A 21310-nucleotide genomic window follows, 5' to 3' on the forward strand; every position below is an offset into this window, starting at 1 on the left:
ACTTCCGGCGGAAGACTGGCAGTGCGTTCCGTAGAAACCTAGTGTGTGGGCGGGGCTTACTAGGCACTGACGCCTCGATGGCTTTACGGCGTCCATTGCCTCAGTGCTGAAGACTGGGTGCAGAGCCAGAAGCGGGGCTGAGCGTTTAGGCTGCAGGGGAGGGCGGAGTCGCTGCATCCTTGTCGCTAGGGGAGGGGTTCCGGTTTGGGGTTCAGAGGTCACAGGAAGCTCCACGTGCTTTTAAGGAGGTAAGTGACTGCGGATGAATGTGATGGCTACAAGTGTCAGTGTATGTACTGATGTGGATGGCGGGTCTGCTGCACGTGGTGTAGCCATGGTTACCTCTAGAATGGAGGGCCTCCTGGTAGATTCTATAGCAACTCTATTCCTATCAGTCCAGGAAGAAGCTTGTAAGAACGTAGGATCCAGCAGGAGACAGCCCATTGCATAGTGCCCAGCAGCTGTAGGGAGGACCTGCTAGAACACACTGCATTATGGGCGCTGAATGGACCAGAATGCAGCCACTCTATCCGCCCAGAGAAATGCCATCATAGTGGTCTCTGTACAGATGCCAGGAGCCTGATCAACACCGATCATTAGGAACATTAATGCTGCATTTACACGGAACCATTATCGGTTGAAATTTCTCAATAACGATCGCATTTGAGCGATAATCGGCTCGTGTAAGCACAGTGAATGATCAAGCGACGAGCGGGAAATCGTTCATTGTGATCTTTCAACATGTTCTCAAATCGTCGCTGGTCGTTCGCTAAAAAGTCACAGATCGCTTGGTGAAACAGTCTTTCACCGATTTAGGCTAAAACGATCGCAATAACAGTTTTTCAAAACGAGATATTCCGTCTAAATGCTGATCGTTATAAAAAACACATTACTTCAAAATCGGTAATCGTTAGATTGGGCGAATTTTCGCTCCGTGTAAATACGGCATAATAGTTATTACTGATGATCAATTTACAAAGAAATAAACGTGGAGCATAGAGATGAGCGAATCTCGAGCGTGCTCCAGTCCATCCGAACCCGAACTTTCGGCATTTGATTAGCGGTGGCTGCTGAACTTGGATAAAGCCCTAAGGCTATGTAGAAATCATGGATATAGTCATTGGCTGTATCCATGTTTTCCAGACAACCTTAGGGCTTTATCCAAGTTCAGCAGCCCCCGCTAATCAAATGCCGAAAGTTCGGGTTCGGATGGACTAGAACCCAAACCCGGTTCGCTCATTTCTAGTGGAGCACTTTCATCTTATGTGGTATATACTGGGGTGTAGATGGTGCACTTGTAGAGATGAGCGAACCGGGTTCGGATTAGAGTCCATCCGAACCCGATCGTTCAGCATTTGATTAGCGGTGGCTGCTGAACTTGGATAAAGATCTAAGGTTGTCTGGAAAACATGGATACAGCCAATAACTATATCCATGATTTCCACATAGCCTTAGGGCTTTATCCAAGTTCAGCAGCCACCGCTAATCAAATGCCGAAAGTTCGGGTTTGGATGGACTCGAGCATGCTCAAGGTTCACTCATCTCTATGCACTTGTCTTGTTTACGCTAGTGAACTGACATCATCTCTCAGATCTAATAAATCTTACCACAGTAGGAGTTTACCAAAGATCGGTGTGTAATATAACATTCTTATGCTGCGTTTACACGGAGCGATAACTCGCCCGATCATTTTGCGATCGCTTAAGCCCATCTCGCACATAGGTTAAATCGGTGAACGACTGTTTACACAGAACGACATGTTAAGGACATGTTATAAGATCAAAATGAACGATTTCTCGCTCGTCGTTTGATCGTTCGCTGCGTTTATACGTACGATTATCGTTTGAATTCGATCATTATCGTGCAAATTCGAACGATAATCGTTGCGTGTAAACGCACCATTAAGAAGTCTGCCGCATATTCACCCTGTGCAGATACCATACAACTCTAGTTGTTAAAAGCAGGGCCTCTGTACAGCAACTCCAGTCCAGGCAGATTAGCAGCAAGGCTGGGTTCAAACTACATTTTTGCTATGCGTTTTTTGCAAAAAATGGATGAAAAACTGATAAAAAAAGGGATGCAATTGTGTGCATCCATTTTGATCCATTTTTCCATTGACTAACCATTGCATCAGTTTTTTCATCAGTTTTTCATCAGTTTTTTTGCAAAAAAAAACGGATGAAATAAACGCATCGCAAACACGTAGTTTGAACCCAGCCTTAGACTTCTATATTGTTTGGTGGATCTTCTTATACCAACTGCCAATAACTTCCATATAGCAACTACAGTCCAGCTGTCTCACTGCTGAGCTGACTAGAATGAAGTTGCACCATGGAGATTCATGATTTTCACACACACTTTCCATTTTATAAGTAGGTCCTTCATACAGCAACTCCATTTTTGCTGTCTCACTACTGAATTGCTACTTACTCTGCGGTTCTAGCAAAGTGACCATGGAGAGGCTGCCACCCTGTGCTATAGCGACAGGCAGCTTCCCCCACCCCATTGGGTACTGTATACAGGGGACAGGATCCTTCTCTGTATAGTTCTGTCCAGCCTCCCTCGATCAGAGCAGGGAATCAGGAACTGCAGGGCTTATGGCACTATGGAATATGCGGCGGAATTTCAAGCTGAGGCCGACATTGACATGTCAATTCTTTGGGCCGAAGGCGGATTTCGTTTGAGTATATCATTGTCTATGGGAGTCCGCTTGAAATTCCGCTGCGTATTCCATAGTGTGAACATACCCTTAGACAGACCTGCAGTTCCCGACACAAACGTTGTTGGCAGAGGAGGGGTGTGTGTTGCCCCTTACCGCTGCCATGCGACATAAGTGGCTATGGAAATACAACTATGCATTTGTTTTAGTGAAGCTATATTACAAAGTAATATAACTTTATTAAAAACATGGACACCTGCCAGTCACTGGCGGGGCACTTTTCCCCTCAGTAGGGCAGACCTATATCTGTGAGTCTTTAGGCTCTTTATTAGACAAGAGTGGCCTGTCCCCATACTAGTATGACGTATAACAAAACAGAATCTACAATAATCTTTACTATTTATAGTAGGATGCACTTTATTCTTTATAATATACAGTTTAGCTACTGCAGAACCTGTTTTTGAAGTGAGACAGATTCCACGTATTCGTTGTGGTGAACCTCTAGTGTTACATTTCATTTCTTTTGTTGCAGCTGTCAGAAGAGAAATGCCGTCGACAAAGCGTAAGAGCCCTGGGGGTCATGTCCCAGCTCGCACAAAGAGAAAGCAGAGTTGGTCAAAGCCACAAGATACCAAAAAACAAGAGGAGGCGCTAAGAGCTAAAAACTTACAGATGCTGGGTGACGTATCAGATGAAGAGAAATGTATTGAAATGTTGGTCCTTGGTGGTGAGGATGAATTTGTGGAGAAGCTTCTCGGTGATTCCAAGGTATTTTAATTCTTTATACAGTAGCCCCTCAACATATGATGTCCCTGACATCCGATTTATTCAACTTACTGTGGCTTTTCATAGGCTATCATAAGTTGAATACTGATGTAATATATGATGAGTATGTCTGGTGTCGGCAGAGCTGCTTACCACAACTACTGCTGGGCTGCATAGTGGACCTGTCAATCTCTTTGCTGCTGTCCCCAGCTGTTGTCCTTCACAGCCGATAGCCGGTAACTTTGCCTCCTGGCAGAGCTGCTTGCTACAGCTGCTGCCGAGCTCCGTACTAGAGCTTCAGACAATGTATGGCCAGGCCTTTCTGTTCCTGCCCTAACATTCCCAGACTTCTCAGCACCTGCCGATGGTTGAATATTCAGTCATGGACCCTCCTATGTGAGCTCTGTGACGTCTCCAGCCTCCTCAGCTTCTCCTCCGCCATGTTTTGCTTAGGTGAGATGAATATGATCTCATCTACACCTGTACAGTATAAAACTGCTCCTCACCAGAAATCTATATACTGGGGGGGGGGGGGGTGAGGTCAGGGGTCATTATGCTGTACCCCAAGTGCTATCATGTCATGCTGTACGCCAAGTGCACACATATGTGAACACCTCTCCATTCACTGTGTCAGAGCCAAAGTGTTTAGCTTTTAGCATCCGTGCCATACACAGTGATGGGAGAAGTGGCCGTGCAGATGTACTACTGCTTCATTTACAGACCAGTGTTTTGTTTTTTGTTTTTTTAATAAATGGTGGTCCCTGTGGTCAGACACCCAGTGATCATACATTTACCACCTCTCCTATTAGTGAAAACACCATTTTTCGTGCTTATTTTTGTTCATTTGTATCATTTGTTCATTTGTAAAGGGGAACCCTCTGCAGGTTAGACAAATGTAACCTACTGATAGCTCCTTATTGCGCACAGGGCACCGAGGAGGAAGATGTGTTTCTTATCTTCCTCCTCGGCACTGTACACAAGCTGTTAGCAGTGTAATCCTTGGTCTGGAGCACCATTAGGGTACTATTACACGGAACGATATCGCTCCATGTAATAAATACAACGATCAGCCGATGACAACGATCATCGGCTGATCGTTGATATATTATATTTGGACCTATTTTCGTCGGGCGCCGACTGCACACTGCTACGTGTAATAGCGGTGCGCGACCGGCGACTGACGATATACATTACCTATCCACGTTCCAGGGCTGCTGCTGCGGTCTTCTTCTCCTAGGGTCCTGCGCGCTCTAGCTTCAGAGTGACCTGTCAGCTGACAGGCCATCTGGCCAATCACAGGCCGCGGCGGTCCCGGCCTGTGACAGCTGACAGGCTACTGAAGTTAGAGCGCGCAGGACCTGTGGAGAAGAAGACCGCAGCAGCAGCCCTGGAACGTGAATAGGTAATGTATATAGTTAAGCAAGGGCTGCAAGGACATCGGTAACGATGTCCCTGCAGCCCTTGTTTAACGATTATCGGGCCGTGTATTAGGTCCAGTAAAAGAGCGACGATCTAGCAGGTTGCTGCTCGTTTACAGGTATTAACGGGCCCCCATCGGCCCGTGTAATACCACCCTTAGGTGCTCTGCTCTGCCCCCAGAGTGCCAATCCGTCTGCTCATTGATTACAAGGAGTGGGCTGGCTTGTGTGATGGGGCGGTGCAGTGCTTCTAACGATGCTCCAGGCTAAGGAGTAGACTGCTAACATCACAGGGACAGTGCCGAGGAGGAAGGGACGATATACCCTCCTCCTTGGCGCCCCCTGTGCCATAGGGGGCTATCAGCAGGTTAAATTCGTCTAACCTGCTGATAGTTCTCCTTTAGTCTTTTCTTATTATGCAGGTTTTAGAACCAATTAACAGTTTTCTATAGCGATATGGACTCAACATTCAGTGGTCGTCCCAGGACCAATTAATATAATATATTGACTATATGTACGTTGCTTCCACTAATAGTCCAGCCCAGATCTGGACTTTGCAGAGAGAAGGCTGTTTGTTAAAGCTGGCATCTGCTGCTGATTTTGTGGGCACACTTTCAATGCCTACATTATCACATTACTGTAACAGTGTTGGCATTCGTGGGAACAGCACCTTTACAGCAATGTATTGTTACAATCCAGGGCGGGAAGAAGTTTGAACAGATGACTACGGAGCATTTTGGCAAGTCTTGCATATAACAGCGTTGTGCTTGTGTAGCAGTGCTGTATTCTCTGTGTTGTAGATCAGAGTTGATCCCAGCGCAGATCTCTTAGAGAGTGACTCTGATGGTGACGTCGAGAAGGACACCGCTGCCACCAGCAAGAAACCAGTTTGGGTTGATGAAGATGATGGGATTGATGAAAGGTATGATATGAGATTATGACAAGTTTGTGATTTTTATTATATAGATAGATAGAGATTTATTTTCCATATTTAGATATATATTTAATATTTGGTTCGTCATGGCCATTGTTGGTTGTGGTATACTATGAGATAAACAGTAGAGAAAAAGCTATTTAGGTGTTCAACACTACTGGATGGGGAGCCTATAGCAAGCATCTGTCTCTTTGGTTGTCTCTGTATGACCATGTATTATACAGACACCTACTGATATGAATAGAGTCCATGTAGTAGTCAAGGAGAAGCACACAGTAGCGGGCAGGTTCCTCCCTTGATAAAAATTGTTGATAGTTTTGCCTCAGAGTTTAGTCATTTATCACAACTTCTAACATTACATTGTGCTTTCACGATGAGCAAAATAAGCAATTCAGTGATATGTTATTTTTGAGGGTCTTTGGATGTAAATGAGTTTGTCTGTGACCATCAATCTTTGTCTTTTGCAGCGTTGAAATGACCCATCGTTATAGGAAAGATGTGATGAAAAGTAAGGCGGAGAAGACTCTAAGCAAGGAAAAACTTCAGATCAGACTACAGCACGAGTAAGTGGTAGATTCATGTCTCTGAGCCTATAGCTAGGGTGTAACTCGTCTTCTTTTAGTAGAGAATTATGAGCATTGGACTATATACAGGAATGCACTGTGTTGGGACATAAGTTCCTTCCTGTGAACTTTTCCCATTATATTGAAGTCTCTGTATCTAAATTAAAATGTTAAACTTAAGACGGTGTCCTGAAGAAACTAGGTCTATAGTGATGCAATATGTTAAATAAAACATTCCAAATTTACAAGCATTCCTTAAAATGTATCGTTTGAGAGATATAGACTCACTAGTCCCGAACGTAGTTTCATAACCTCCTGCTCTTGGTAATGGTCAGCCAGGCATCCGATTTCTTGGGACGATCATGCTAAGTTCAGTCCCAGTCACGTGATCTGAATTCGGAGAGCAAACTAGGAAGAAAGCAATATGAGCTTCTTTACTAAAAACAGCACAATTGTTGTCCTTTACATATATGTAGGTTGTACATATCTCTTTGCTTCGTGACACCACTCCTTAAAATAAAAAAATTACAATTTGATTCACTGATCTAACCTTCTTCTAGATTTCAGAAAGCAATGGGTGGGGTTCCATCTTGGGCTTCAAGACATCCCAAGAAAAGACTTTCTAAAGAAGGTGAGCAAATATATACCTGTTTGCAGCTTTTTGCAATCCATCTCTCCAGCGCTGAGATATAAGCTTCACAAATTTTACACAAATTGGGAGATAAATCCCAGGAGTTAGGGGAGTTGTTTATAGGAGAAGGGGCTTAATGTTGCTGGGCTTCCACAGCCCAGAGGAACATCCCATGGGCTTTATGACCTACATTACATAAAACTTCCTATATCTCAGCGCTGGAGCGACAGATGGAAATAAGAGTCCTGATTGAAGGAAAGAAGCCCTATTGTACAAAAAGGTGAATTTCAGTGAAATTATATTGTGCATTTAGGCAGTTTTGAATTTTACATGAATGAAAAATTACTTTTGTAGATGATGATGACGACGATGATGATGAAGAAGACAGTGAAGATAACTTGTTAAGTAGAACTGGAAATATGCTAACAGAATCCACTTATCTACCTAAGGGAATATTACAGGTTAGCTTCCATTGTCTGTTGTATTACAACAAAAAGGGCATGAATGCTTGAGGCAGAGATGCTGCAGAACATCTCTACCATAAATTTGTTGGGGGAGGCAATTCAAACTGCCTGCGCCAAAAGTCTGGTGCAATTTGTGCCAAAAACTTGGATTACATGGCGTGCACCACCTTTTTAAGTTTTTAGGTACCTTTTTATAGGGTTACTATGGGCAAGAGATTTTCTTTTTTTTACATATGCCCAGGGGTGGTTTGTTTTAAAATAATAAAGCACACACCTGCATCGCCTCAGGACCGAGAAGCAGCTGAACAGCGTGTTAGGTCCGTAAGACAGCGGAGGCGCTGGAGCCAGGCGTGTAAATGTGATTTATGTTAAATCAGTTTTATTAGACACAGAATATAAAAGTATCAGTAAATGTGATTTATTATTTTGAACAAAAAGTCTTTGAATATTCACAGCACTGTAATAAAGCAGCCACACGTGGGGGTACTCCACCTCATGGCTTCCATGGATGACACATAGTATACATTCTTTATTATGATCCCACACACCCCTGCCTGATTTAGGTTTTTTAATTTCATGTGACTTTGATTTAATGTTTTCCCTTTGATTTGTAGATAAAACCTTGCTTGAATGCCAATCAGGAGAGGCCGTCCAATGCTCCTCTCTCTACAGTTCAGTTCCACCCTTTGGCTCAGGTTGTCATGACTGCAGGTGTTGATCGATCCATATCATTATTTCAGGTTTGTTTGGTGTTTTGACTTCCTTTCTAAACTTAGACAATCAGTTTAAGTTGTTCTTTAATAACACTTTTTCTGTGAATGGAAAAAAACAGCAAAAATGGACGTACAGTGACGTCTGTGGTCGTAAATAGGTTAAGATCTCAGTATAGGCAAAGCATGCAATAAGGCCAGAAGGAATATATCAGTACAGCCACCAACTGATTCCCATAGGCAGCGCTTTCAATTCTTTTAAGGCTGGGTTCACACTACGTTTTAGCAATGCGAAAAAACAGATACAATTGTGTGTATCCATTTTGATCCAAGTTCCATTGTAAAAAAAAAAAGGATCCTTTTTTTTAACGGACACAAAAATGAGGTCGACCACGTTTTTGTGTATGCTAAAAAAACTGATCCGTTTTGATCTGTTTTTTTTTATAATGAAAGTCAATGGAAAAACGGAACAAAACGGATGCACACAGTTGCATCCGTTTTTTCATCAGTTTTTTTTGCAAAAACGCATTGCAAAAACATAGTGTGAACCCAGCATAACAGGTAGTCTACGAAAAATGTGTTGGAGAGTTAGGGTCATACCCCCTGTTGTAGGATCTGTAGATTCTCAGCTGGTGGAAATGCAACATTTTAACACTGTTTTTCTGTGTAAGGTTGGGTTCGGACTGTGTGTTTCCCCAAAGTTCCTGACGTACACTACAAAGGGTGTGATCAGCATACAGCATAAATGAAGTATAGAATAGCATTGTAGTGTGGAGCAAGAAGACTTACATGCAAAGCTCTTAGAGGACTCTAAATAATACAACCCTTTAAAGCCTAAATTACATAAAGCTATAGGGGCAGAGCATACAAGCTACATATAAGGGGGGGATCATCTGCTCGGAAACCCCTATAGTATTACATGATTGCCTATGCATTTACATACAGCTTACCATAGCATAAATAGCTGGTGCTGGGGGCTTTAACAAATGAACCCACTGCGTTAAGCAGATTGGGTTTTGCTTTGAGGACAGTATGATAGGTATGAACAGAGGGCAGATGGAAATAACACATGACTGTATGTTTATACTACACGCAGGTTTTGTTGTAGTCTGTAATGGTGAAGACCTATAGCTTTGCCCTGGAATTGTCTACACCAAATAGTAGAATATTTTAAAGGGTAGCAATGAAAACACAGTTTCAAAAGTGTTCCTTAATTTCCTTTAAATGTAAAGGTTACTATTGGTGAGAACACAGGTAACTCTGTTTTAATAGTGATTTAATAAAAGACATTTTAAGAGTAAAGGCAGCTATACATCGTCACTGACAGTTCGGCCTACAGTTATGTTTCCCGACCTCCCCATACAGATAAACATTAATAAGCAGCTCAGGCGGCGGCTTATTTCTCTGAGAACAAAAGGATCAGGTAGTGACATTCCATCATGCACGACACCTGTTGGTGTAGTCTCTGATTGGCGCCACACACACAGAAGCATGTTCAGCCAACATTTAGTATCGGGACTTGGGTGTATGGGTTGGGTGATTAAAATTTCATTATTACCCGACTATCACTTAATAATGAGCAGGTTTATAAGTAGACAATTAAAGTCTAGTGCACTTTTATCCTGCAATGTGTGTATACAATCTCTCTTTTCCTAAAGCCAGCAAATCTCTGGTCCCAACCCCTGAAATGGACAGAATGAGAAATGGGGTTCTGAGTGCCCCACCCTGGAGAAAGTCACGTGTTTGTCACATAACAAGGACAGATTGTTACTTATGATCATTCTTGCGATCATCTTGTCGTCGCTATTGCGTTCGTCGTTACATCTTATTCCATGCAAACGATTTGCGAACAAGCAATGGTAAAAATAGGTCCAGGTCTCATTAAGCGATCAGCGATTTCTCGTTCGTCGTCTAATCGATAACTGCTTTTCAACTGAACGATTTCACGATTATCTGAACGATAATCGTCCCATCTTACGTCTCATACTTGTTTAGATCTGCCTGTATTCCATCTTTCCTTCCGCTTTCTTTTAGGTTGACGGCAAATTAAATCCAAAAATCCAGAGCATCTATCTAGAAAAGTTTCCAGTGTATAAAGCCCAGTTCAGTGCTGATGGAGAACAGGTGGTGGCCACAGGAGTTCGGCATAGAATATTCTACGTGTACGATATGATGAGCGGAAACATCATTCCTATTCCCAGAATAAGAGGTGGGGGCGACACTCCATGTTAATTCTTTTTATGGATTACCATTACTGTCTATAACACACACCATGCATGTATGCCCACAGGGTTTATTCCTCAACTGGCTTGTTCTCCCCCAACATAACATTTTATTCCCCCACCAACATACATGGCAAGATGCTGGGAGACAATTGTCTTGTTTTTAGCTTTTTTTTTTTCTATATTAATCTTGCAGGGCTAGAAGAAATGTGTATTAAAAGATTTGAAGTGTCTCCAGATGGGTCATTCCTCTTGCTCAATGGATCCTCTGGATACTTACATATGCTTTCCATGAAGGTGCGTTTTTATTTAAAGCAACATAAATTTATTTTCTGGTGTTGGGCTGCATTATTTCTATGAGCAGTTCATAATCTCTTTTTAAAGGAATTGTTGGGTTTGGAAAACTTAATTTCAGATGAGTCTTCCTTTTACAAAGGCCATTTCTCACTTTTTAGGAGCTGGCACTTGGCTTTGTTTTCTGTGCAGGTTACACATGTGGTGCCAGTAGTGCAAATGCCCTGTAATCCACTTATCATTTAGAATCTTTCTAACAAAACAAGACTGTCTAGGGCTTTCAAGTACTGGCTTTCCCCAGTGGTAGCCTTTTTACAAATGTTTGTCAAATAAAAGAGGTTGTGAGTCAGCATTGTAAAAGCTATATATATATATATATATATATATATATATATATATATATATATATATATAGAGAGAGAGAGAGAGAGAGAAAACTTCATGGTTTTTTTTATTATAAATATATATATATATATAATACACACACACACACACACACACACACACACATACAGTGGTGCCTTGGATTATGAGCATATTTCATTCTAGGACTGTGCTTGTAATCCAACTAACTCTTGAACCAAAGCAGTTTTCCCATAAGAAATCACTGATATGCAGGCAATTGGTTCCACACCCCAAAAATAGTGTTTTTTTTTTAATTCTGAGTAACCTGTAAAACAATTGAAACAAGCATTTAGAAAGCTGGATATGTCATATTGTAAGTTACTGTACAGTATAGCACTATGGAGTAGGATCAGGAAGTGAGAATCGCAGAGCTGTGCAGGAGGACAGTGACAGAAACCTTTCTATACAGTAGTGGGAATGGCTGAGTGTAGGCACATTATAGCAGCAGTGTATAGCTGAGTGTGAGTGCAGGCACAATATAGCAGAAACGGAGAGGATGGGAAGCACAAGGGCTGACAGAGACTGCAGGAAGGAATGAGCAGGGCAGATGTGGGCACAGTATAGCAGCACTCTCTGTCTGGGGAGAATGGGGTTACAGCTATGAAGAGATTACCTCCACAGTCCTGTCCCCTGATGTTAGCCTTAGCTTGAAGTGGATTGACATGATTTAGAAGGTGAGGGAGACCTCCTGGGTCAGAGTACAGTGCTGTAGACCCCGCTATGCAGACCATGCACCTCCTCCACTTCCCTTCCCACCGAGTACAGGGAGCTGTTAAACCAAAGCAATGCTCTTAAACCAAGTTACAATTTTGAAAAACTGTGAGCTCTTCTTGCAAAGTGCTCATAATCCGAGTTACTCTTAAGCCAAGGTACCACTGTGTGTGTGTATATATCATATATATATATATATATATATATATATATATATATATATATATATATATTTGTTATTATTATTATATTTATTTTTACATTTTTTTTATTTTTTTTCAATAGACCAAGGAGTTAATTGGAAGCATGAAGATGAATGCGGATTGTGTACGAGCTGTGTTTTCTCCAGATTGCAGTAAAATCTTCTCTACTTCCGGTAATGGGTTTGTGGATGAAATGAGTTTATTTTAATACTGCTTAGGGGATGGTGCTAAAAGAACATTAAAGTAAGATTACTGCATTGGCACAAATTCATGTGTCCTAGAAATCTTATGAAAATACTTTTTGTCCCTTTGGCTTCACTTGTTAGGGGGGACATTAGTTTATTGCAGTCAGTCGCCCAACCTTATCTCTCCGTACACCAATCCTCCCAAAGCTCCTCATGTCCGCATCCCACCAGTACATTCATAGCACATATCTTATTGAACATAGGAGAAGTTAGGAAGTTGTTACATTAAAGGTCATGCTGTCTTTTGTTACTACACTGCATCTAATGGAATAAATGAAGTAGCTTTACAACAAGTCAGTGTTAAAGGGTTAGAGCTGCTTTTTGTCTTCAGTATGTGTTTGGTATTGCAGCTCATTGCCTTTGAAGTGAATGGAGCACTTGAAACACTACACAAAACCAAAGGAGACATCTGATGCAGTTTTTGTAAGAAAATAGCTATGTATTTTAAGTCCTACATATCCAATTTAAGAATTTTCCTACTATTATGTGTATACAATAGTTTTGATGACCTATGTTGCACGATCTATCTTCATGATGGATATAAATAGAGATTAGAAAATCTACAGTGTTAGCAAAGCGCTTCACTATGTATGCTCGGCTGTCTGTTTGACAGCCAGCTGCCTTTGGACTCCACTTTAGGTGCCTGGAAAAGCTGGATGCAGACTTAAAACTTGTTGTGCCCCATATCTCCGCCCACATCATCATCATATGCCTCATAGGCCTCTAGGTCGGTCCATTCCAATGGCTGTGCAGGCGGTGGGGCCTACACCAGATGTGGGCGGAGATATGGGGGCACTTTGACCGTTAAGCCCCACCTGTACAGCACTGTCCACCAACAATAACATGCATTTTTGAAGTGAGAGACCACCAAGAAATCCTTTATCGGTAAGATAGGAAATGTCCACAATATAAGCTTAAGAATGGTGCTGAGAATTTCTTATGTGGAAAGGGGGTGATAATATCACTTTAAAGGGGTAGTGCGGTGTTAAAGTTTTTTCCGCTAAATAACACAAGTTACAAAGTTATACAACACTGTAATGTGTGTTATTTATGTGAATGGCCTCCTTGCCCATGTTGTTTCTTCCTGAAGAGTGACGTATTTGTCCCAACATGGCGGCCATCACTGAAGGGGTTGACAGTAATTCTGTGAGTATGCAGAATTACACTTCCAGGTCTAGCAATGGGGGGGTGGAAACATGGGGAAGGGGGCCATTCACATAAATAACACACATGACAATGTTGTATAACTTTGTAATGTGTTTTATTTAGTGAAAAAAAATTGTTTACACCGCGCTACCCCTTTAACCGTTAGCTAACAGTATTGATTAAGGTTAAAGCAAATGTGCCAATAGTGAAAACTATTTTTTTTTTTCTTCTTAACATTACCTGGTCTGCACTGGTGTGGTCCAATTTTTAAAACGCCGCCTGGTTCCCTTGCTGTTTCCTTGTTGTGCACTAGCCCAACTCTATGCACTGGAGACTGGTTCGGTGCCCCCAGTGTGACGATATCCCCTCCCCTCGGTGACGCACCTCCATTAGAATCATCAGGGCTACATCACTGAGGGGAGGGGATATCGTCACGATGGGGGCGCCAGGCCCACCTCCAGTGCATAGAGCCAGGCCGGGGCACAAGAACAAAACGGCGCAGTAACCGCGCAGCGTTTTGAAAAGACCACGCCACTCGTATCCCCACGCAGGTGCTGACCGGGTAATGTAATAACATAAATTTCCTTTCTTTGATGGTACGTTTGCTTAAAATATCTTGTATATTATCTGTTGAGGTGTCTTCTCACTTTTATACCTGCATTACCTCCTTTAGATGCTGGTGATGTGTATGTTTGGGATGTAAAGAGCAGGAGGTGTCTGAACAGATTTATTGATGACGGAAGTTTACGTGGGTCTTCTCTTGCTGTATCAAAAGATGGTCGATATGTGTCATGTGGGTAAGTGTACCGTTGCCTTGCCTTTCATTCTGGTTATTTTTGAATTAATAATATTTTTCAACATATTTGCTATATTTCAGGTACTTTATCTTTACAGTATAATAGACTAAGACGTTCACTGCCCAGGCCACCACAGCTTATTTTCTTGATCTTTATTGATGTAACATTGTAGTGATTGGCACATTGATATTTCAGGTCAGACTCCGGAGTGGTGAATGTATATAATTTTGATGACTGTCTGCAGAGTTCAACTCCAAAACCTCTTAAATCTATAATGAACCTGGTAACAACTGCTTCATCACAAGTATTCAATTCATGTACGCAAATTTTGGCAGTCGCTTCCAAGACCACAGACGATGCTGTTAAGTTGGTAAGAGACACATTCTTTTATTTTTTACCTTTTTTTTTCTGCAGCTAAGCCCATTCAAGTGAACAAGGCGAGCTGCAGAACCCGATACAGCCACACTTATGTGCACAGTAACAAACCATAAAGGGAAACATTTGTTTCAAAGCTATGCCTCTTCATCCTCCACTAAAGTATGTTTTTTCGAAATAACCTTCTACCATTGTTTCTACAGGTTCATATTCCTTCATTTACAGTTTTTTCAAACTTTCCAACACAAGGCAAGAGGAAAAGAATTCACTTGACCAATGCAATGGATTTCTCTCCTCATAGCGGCTTCTTTTCAATAGCAAACAACAGAGGTGAAGCTTTACTGTACAGGTAAGTAGCTGTAAGGGCTTGTCACTGATGCCAGTAGATAACATAATGAGTGCAGAAGTGTAATAACGCTATATACAAAAAATTTTTACTTTCATTCTCTTGGTTTTCTTTATAGGTTAAAACACTATTCAGATTTCTAATGAAGGAGAATAAGCGGTAAGGAAAAATCATTCATGTATGGTTGTTCGCATCTTTTGATCTGAACCTAAAATCATTGTTAATCGTTCGCTGTAATTCCACATTTGTTCGGTAATTGTTCACGAACCTTTTAGTGTAATTCCACATCGTTCATTTATTTGCTGGGATCAGATGGAGTAATGTTTAAAAGTAACCTCTATAGATCTGTGTAATATGGTGAAGAATTTCAGGTAGCTGTTGTTTGCGTTTGTTTGATTAATCTTTAAAAATCGCTTAGTCTAATAGGACCCTTGGTGCGCTATTACACAGAGCGATAATCGTCCGAATCTGGCTGATTGTCGCTCCGTGTAATAGAGACAACAATCAGCAGATGAATTGGCTGATTTGTTTCTTTAGGTCAAGACCTTAAATCATCGTCTGCCGACTGCGCATCGGTAAGTGTAATATCGATGCGCGGCCGATGGCTAATTATGGAATAAACTGTTCATACATTACCTGTCTACGCTCTAGGTCTCTGCCTGCCTTCTGCTTGCTTCCCGACACCGCACTCTGCAGCTTTTCCGAGCTGACAGGCCGCTCAGCTAATCAGTAGCCCGGACACTGCAGCCAGTGATTGGCTAAGCGGCCTGTCAGCTCGGAGAAGCTGCAGTGTTGGGAAGCAAGCAGAAGGCAGGAGGAGACCGGGGGTGTAGACAGGTAACGTATTAACAGGTTAGGGCAAGGGCTGCAGTGACCTCACTAACAATGTCCGTGCAGCTCTTGCTAAACGATAATTGAGCCATTTAGCAGATCCGCACTTGTTTACTGTATTGGTCGGCCCGTCTGATAGGACCCTTACCAAGCCCCTGAACTGCAGAGGGTTTTAAAGAGGTTATCCATCACTACAAAAACATGCCTCTTTTCCCCCTCTCTTGTCTCCAGATTGGGTGGGGTTTCAAACTTGGTTCCATTAAAGTAAATGGGGAACTCCAGGTAGAGGTTAAAAATAAAATGAAACTTCTGCAGAAGCATAACGCATTACTTACCTGTTTATCCCAGTATCTCAGCAAAGGGGGACCCTGTTCTCACAATAAGTAAAGGTTTTAGTTGACAATCTCATTTTTATATGGATTTATATGTGTGGCCCACTAGTAGCCTAGTGGGAAAACCCCTGTGCTCCTCTATTGCCTAAAGGGGCCATACATTCTTTTTTGCAGATTAGCTCAATGATACTACTTAGCCATTTATTGGCTTAGTAATACAATAGGGACATGAATGGGGGATATTTCATGCTGTGCAGTAGGAGCAGATGGCAAAATTACAGGTTTGCACAAAAATATGCATCTCTTTGCTGCCTGCATTGCTCATGCCAAGGGAGCGGAGAGGGGGTGGGATGGTGGGCACAGCTACTGGTGCTTTATTTACCACAATTTTCACCTGTACACAATGAGAGCACATCGACAGCTCCAATGCATTGGGATTTATGTAGAGGCGTGCACTTCTTCACAAAGCCAATGTGCCCATGCGCTAATAGGGGATTATTTTAAACCCGCATGTGAGACCAGTTTTAATAAATCTCCGCCCCACCCCTAGTGTTTATAGCTCAGTACTGCAGGTCAGCTTGAAAAAAAAATAGGCATAAGAGAAACTCAGACTTATGAATTTTATTATATGCTGCTATACTAAAAAGAGCAATACATCTTTTATCATACACATCTTCCTCGCTGATAATCTTTTTTTAAATCTTTTCTATTTTTACTAGGTTTGTTGGAAAGCCGAAGACCTTTCTTCTAACAGTTTGACATTCTTTTTTCTGCAATATGTTACATAACGTTTAAAGAAGAGCTTGTACATTCTCCGTAAAATCCAGTGGCCTCCTTTTGTATCATAGTATCCCTGTACTGTTCAGAGGACTGTGCAGAATAAACATTTCTATTATTGTTACTTTACTGGCATAACATTTTGGAGGACATTTATAAGTAATGCGCCCAGGCGTACACTAGGGAGAATGAGCAGATTTCCCCCTTCTCCCTGGGTTACATCTGCCGTATGCCCCGCTCGCCTAATGGGCGGGAAGGAGGTGTGGCCTTAGTTCCAGTTATTGATTCTTATTTTGGATAGAGATGAGCAAACCGGGTTCAAGTCGATCCGAACTCGAACGTTAGGTATTTGATTAGCGGGGGCTGCTGAACTTTGATAAAGCTCTAAGGTTGTCTGGAAAACATGGATACAGCCAATGACTATATCCATGATTTCCACATAGCCTTAGGGCTTTATCCAAGTTCAGCAGCCACCGCTAATCAAATGCCGAAAGTACGGGTTTGGATGGACTCGAGCATGCTCCAGGTTCACTCATCTTTAATTTTGGACCATAAAGTGATCATAGAGAAGACACTATTCAGCTGCTTTGAACCGAGAAAGCAACAGGTTGGAAAGCGTTTATTGATTCCTTTCAGGAATCTGGGGCAGAATTAATTGATCCTTAGCTGATAAAATGGCTACAGAAAGTACAGGCTAGACCCATCTGTAAGGCTGAGCACCACTAGTGTCATGACGTCCATTATACAGAAGCCAAAAACACTTAAAAAGATCATATTATCTAAATAGGAAAATTCCCACAACCTATTTTTTTGTGGTATATAGCCTGTTCTCCACATAGATTTTTTTTGTTCTTGACCATAAATCCATGTGAAGGGTACGTTCACACGTACAGGATCCGCAGCAGATTTGGTGCTGTGTTCAATTATTTAGTCAAATCTGCTGTGGATCCTGTACGTGTGACGCTACCCTAAAGGAATATTCTGGGATTTAAATGTTTTACATAAATTGCTGGGTAATAAACAGGACTACCCCAATTCCCCATCTGGTGACTTCTGTTCCCCCACTCTTCCAGGATGCCACGATGGAACAGGACCAGCCTGCTGAGGCAATCACCGGCTGCAGACGTAAGCAGTGGGGAGTTCTGAAGCGGGCACGCACGGTTGTGCCCGCATCAGAATTCAGCAGTGCTAAAGATCATCTGGCCGGTACTACAATACAATACAGTACAGTACTACATCTTTTCTGAGACCGGCTGTTCTGTGACCTGTCCGGTCTCATGAAACGTGTGAACATGGCCTAAGGCTGCCAGGGGCACAGGGAAGGGACAGTAAGTACGAGTACCATTCTTGCATGGGTTGTGTACTGATATTGTAGCTCAGGCCAGTTTAGTTGAATTTGCAATAATATACCTAGCCTAAGGCCAATTGTGAACTGACAGGTCAGTTTCTTGCAACGCTGCTAGGGATCCCGGCCGGAGTGTATACTATGTGTATACACTCCAGCCAGGATTCCCTTAGCCTGCAGCACTACGTAAGTACAGCAGAAATCACAGCCATTGCAACAATGGCCGTGATTAGTACGGAACTTACGTTGTGTGCCTTATTCTGTGAGATGCTACTCTAAAAACAATCAAATAACATCAACATACATGGAGTGAGACTATTGTATGAGTGTGATCCATGAGCTCTGGGACACTACTCATAACTGTGCAATTGATGCCTTATCTGTGTGCATTTCTAATACTAAGCAGCCACCCGAATGGACGTTCTTTAGTATTTTTTGCCTATGCAACCTTCCCCACATAATGTTACATTTTGTTGACATCCTCATATTGTTACCTTGCTGCTCTATAAAGACGACAAACGTTTTAAAGATTGATTCTTGCCTTTAAAAATGTCTCCACTAGATGGCACTGTTGTATCAGGGTGTAAAAAATGTTAAATTTAATAATCTGCAAGTTTTTTTTTTCTACTTGGCATCTACTAGACAGGGCATATACTCTTTTATGTTATTAATGGCACTTTGAAGTTCATGGCTAGAGAGAGAATATATTCAGGTACCTGCCCTTGTACACAAACCCACTTTGTGTTCTTAGTCAGTCAAGAATGAACTGTATGGTATACCATGGATATGACTTGCTTTTATAGCATTTCCCACAGATATAGATTATCTGGGAAATTTGAAGACCAAGTACACCACCATATTCAACAGTGAACAACTATGTATCAATTGACACCTGTGCAAAAAGATTGCACAGATCATAAATTCCCCCTTGAGGCCCTATTGCATGAAGCAATTATCGGCCATTACGGCTGATAATCGCTTTGTGTAATGCTGCGTTTACAAGGAACGATTATCGTGCGAATTTGCACGATAATGATCGAATTCGACCGATAATCGTACGTGTAAACGCAGCGAACTAGCATTAATTTTGATCTTTGAACATGTTCTTAAATCGACGTTCGCAAAAAATTCGCAGATCGTTACGTGTAAACAGTCGTTCACCGATTTTACCTATGTGCGAGATAGGCTTAAGCGATCGCAAAACGAATTTTCCGTACAATATATCATTCCGTCTAGACACGTAAAAATTGTTACTTCGAAATCGTTAATCGTACGATCGGGCGAATTATCGCTCCATGTAAACGCAGCATAATAGAAGACAATGATCAGCCGACATGCACGTTGTTGGCTGATCGTTGTCTTTCAACATGCTGAAATGCTACCAATCAGCATGGCAACAAACTGCTGCCGACGCTCGGCGCAACAGGAGAGGCTACCCGGACGATCTGACAATGTCAGTTTTGTGCGACCGCTATTCATTGAATAGCGGCTGCCAAAAGTTGTCAGTTCTCAAAATGGTGAGTGCAGCTCTGCCCGCAGCCGCCATTGTGTGCAATAAGGAATTGGGATGCGTCCACATCCCTATTCAATAGAAATGAAGTTAATAAACTTCACTGACACCAGCCTTCCTGTGACATGGCTGGTGTCATACGTTGTGTGAACGTGGCCTCAAACTTGATCGGGGAATACACCTTGTCTGAAAATAAATTATTTTGTAATTAATGTCCATTGTGTCAGTATGTGTTCACTTTAGGGCTGGGTTCACACTACGTATATTTGAGGCTGTATGTTTGAGGCTGTATAGCAACCAAAACAAGGAGTGGTTTGAAAACACAGAAAGGATCTGTTCACATAATGTTGTAATTGAGTGGATGGCCGTCATTTAATGGCAAATATTTGCTGTTATTTTAAAACAACGGCTGTTATATTGAAATAATGGCAGTTATTTACCGTTATATGACGGCCATCCACTCAATTTCAACATTGTGTGAACAGATCCTTTCTGTGTTTTCAATCCACTCCTGGTTTTGGTTGCTATGAGGACCAAATACAGCCTCAAATATACATAGTGTGAACCCAGCCTAGGACTGGACAAAGCTTTGGAAAGGGCAGACAAGGTTTCTATTTTCTAAGAAGAGTCTTGAAAAAAAAAAATTGCAACCCTTTAATAAACCTTGATTCTCCATAAAGGATTTTAAGGAGAAAGGCAAATCAGGACGGTGAAGGTACCTCTTCATTCAAACTCTAACCAGAGCTCTCTCCAGGGCAGCACTTTAAAGCACAATGGACCTTTGGTTAGGGGAAAGCTTCTCCAATTCCATCACAATTGGCAGAATGTAAGATCAAATCCTTGGGTTCTACAGACTAAAGAACACAAGAAGATGCATTCTCTAAGACTAATTCTATCAACTGTCTCTGTTTGGTACTGCCCCTCATGCGTTACAGTTAGTACCATAAAGCCATGGCCACTCCAGGGATCTTCAGGATCTAGTCACAGATCATTCAGTGCCGGCCGGAAGATCTTTATTTCTGATTAATTCGGATGCAAGCGCACCTGCTCCATCCTGTCGAAGATAAGGCGTTTTACAGGGTAGAGTTAGGGTTCTTATGGGCAGTAATGAGATGAGATACAGCAGTAGATACACTGGTATTTACACAAGAGGGAGCTGGCCAGAACATTATAGGTACTAGTGAGAAATGAGAAGGAAGTCTTGATTTGAATTTAAGGAGCTATGTAGATCATCTTTAGCTGGCATACTGGCTCACAGTTTGCATCTTGTTTTAACCTTTAACCACCATGTATAGTGTACAGTATATGAAGTTCCCTTCTTCATCTTAGTCCACCAGAGATATTGGGTATCAATCACAAAACCACTCTAGACCACAGGGAATATAGTACAAATGCTATCACTGCTAAAACTAACCCAATGTAAAATTGTACAATGGAATTTGTATAGAACGTTCATATAATGAGGGGCATTAAAAAATAGTGTTCAAACAAAAAGTAAACCAAGGATCAACCAACACTAAGGGGGAGATGCATCATCCGGCGTACTGATGATTTTTGGCGTAAAGTGCAGATATGCAAATGATTTTATTCGCAAATGGCCGATTTGCGAATAAAATATTCACATATC

The 21310-nt window shown here is 41.9% G+C and overlaps 1 protein-coding gene across 3 annotated transcripts; it reads left to right on the forward strand.

Annotated features, from left to right (window-relative positions):
- Window positions 1-12: 12 nt before the first annotated feature.
- Window positions 13-16952, forward strand: UTP18 (UTP18 small subunit processome component). Of its 3 annotated transcripts, none has more exons than XM_069951502.1 (15): window positions 13-248; window positions 3192-3427; window positions 5643-5764; window positions 6244-6339; window positions 6900-6970; window positions 7325-7431; window positions 8049-8174; window positions 10179-10353; window positions 10563-10663; window positions 12062-12152; window positions 14044-14167; window positions 14363-14537; window positions 14746-14891; window positions 15007-15047; window positions 16771-16952. In XM_069951502.1, exons 2-14 carry the CDS (start codon window positions 3206-3208, stop codon window positions 15029-15031), a joined length of 1581 nt encoding a protein of 526 aa, XP_069807603.1. In that variant the 5' UTR covers window positions 13-248; window positions 3192-3205; the 3' UTR covers window positions 15032-15047; window positions 16771-16952. The 3 variants fall into 3 exon arrangements, with proteins under 3 accessions (XP_069807603.1, XP_069807604.1, XP_069807602.1); XM_069951503.1 differs by lacking the exon at window positions 13-248 and adding an exon at window positions 267-289; XM_069951501.1 differs by lacking the exon at window positions 13-248 and adding an exon at window positions 327-410.
- The last annotated feature ends 4358 nt before the right edge of the window (window positions 16953-21310 follow it).

This window comes from Dendropsophus ebraccatus, chromosome 14, assembly GCF_027789765.1.
Source record: "Dendropsophus ebraccatus isolate aDenEbr1 chromosome 14, aDenEbr1.pat, whole genome shotgun sequence".
NCBI classification, from domain to species: domain Eukaryota; kingdom Metazoa; phylum Chordata; class Amphibia; order Anura; family Hylidae; genus Dendropsophus; species Dendropsophus ebraccatus.

Bases quoted from the DNA above. Each gene is read 5' to 3' on its own strand.
- UTP18 (XM_069951501.1), top strand. From the start codon at position 335: ATGGTTACCTCTAGAATGGAGGGCCTCCTGGTAGATTCTATAGCAACT. The intron at 8,175-10,178 runs GTTTGTTTGGTG...GCTTTCTTTTAG, and splicing joins GATCCATATCATTATTTCAG to GTTGACGGCAAATTAAATCC. The intron at 14,168-14,362 runs GTAAGTGTACCG...TTGATATTTCAG, and splicing joins GGTCGATATGTGTCATGTGG to GTCAGACTCCGGAGTGGTGA.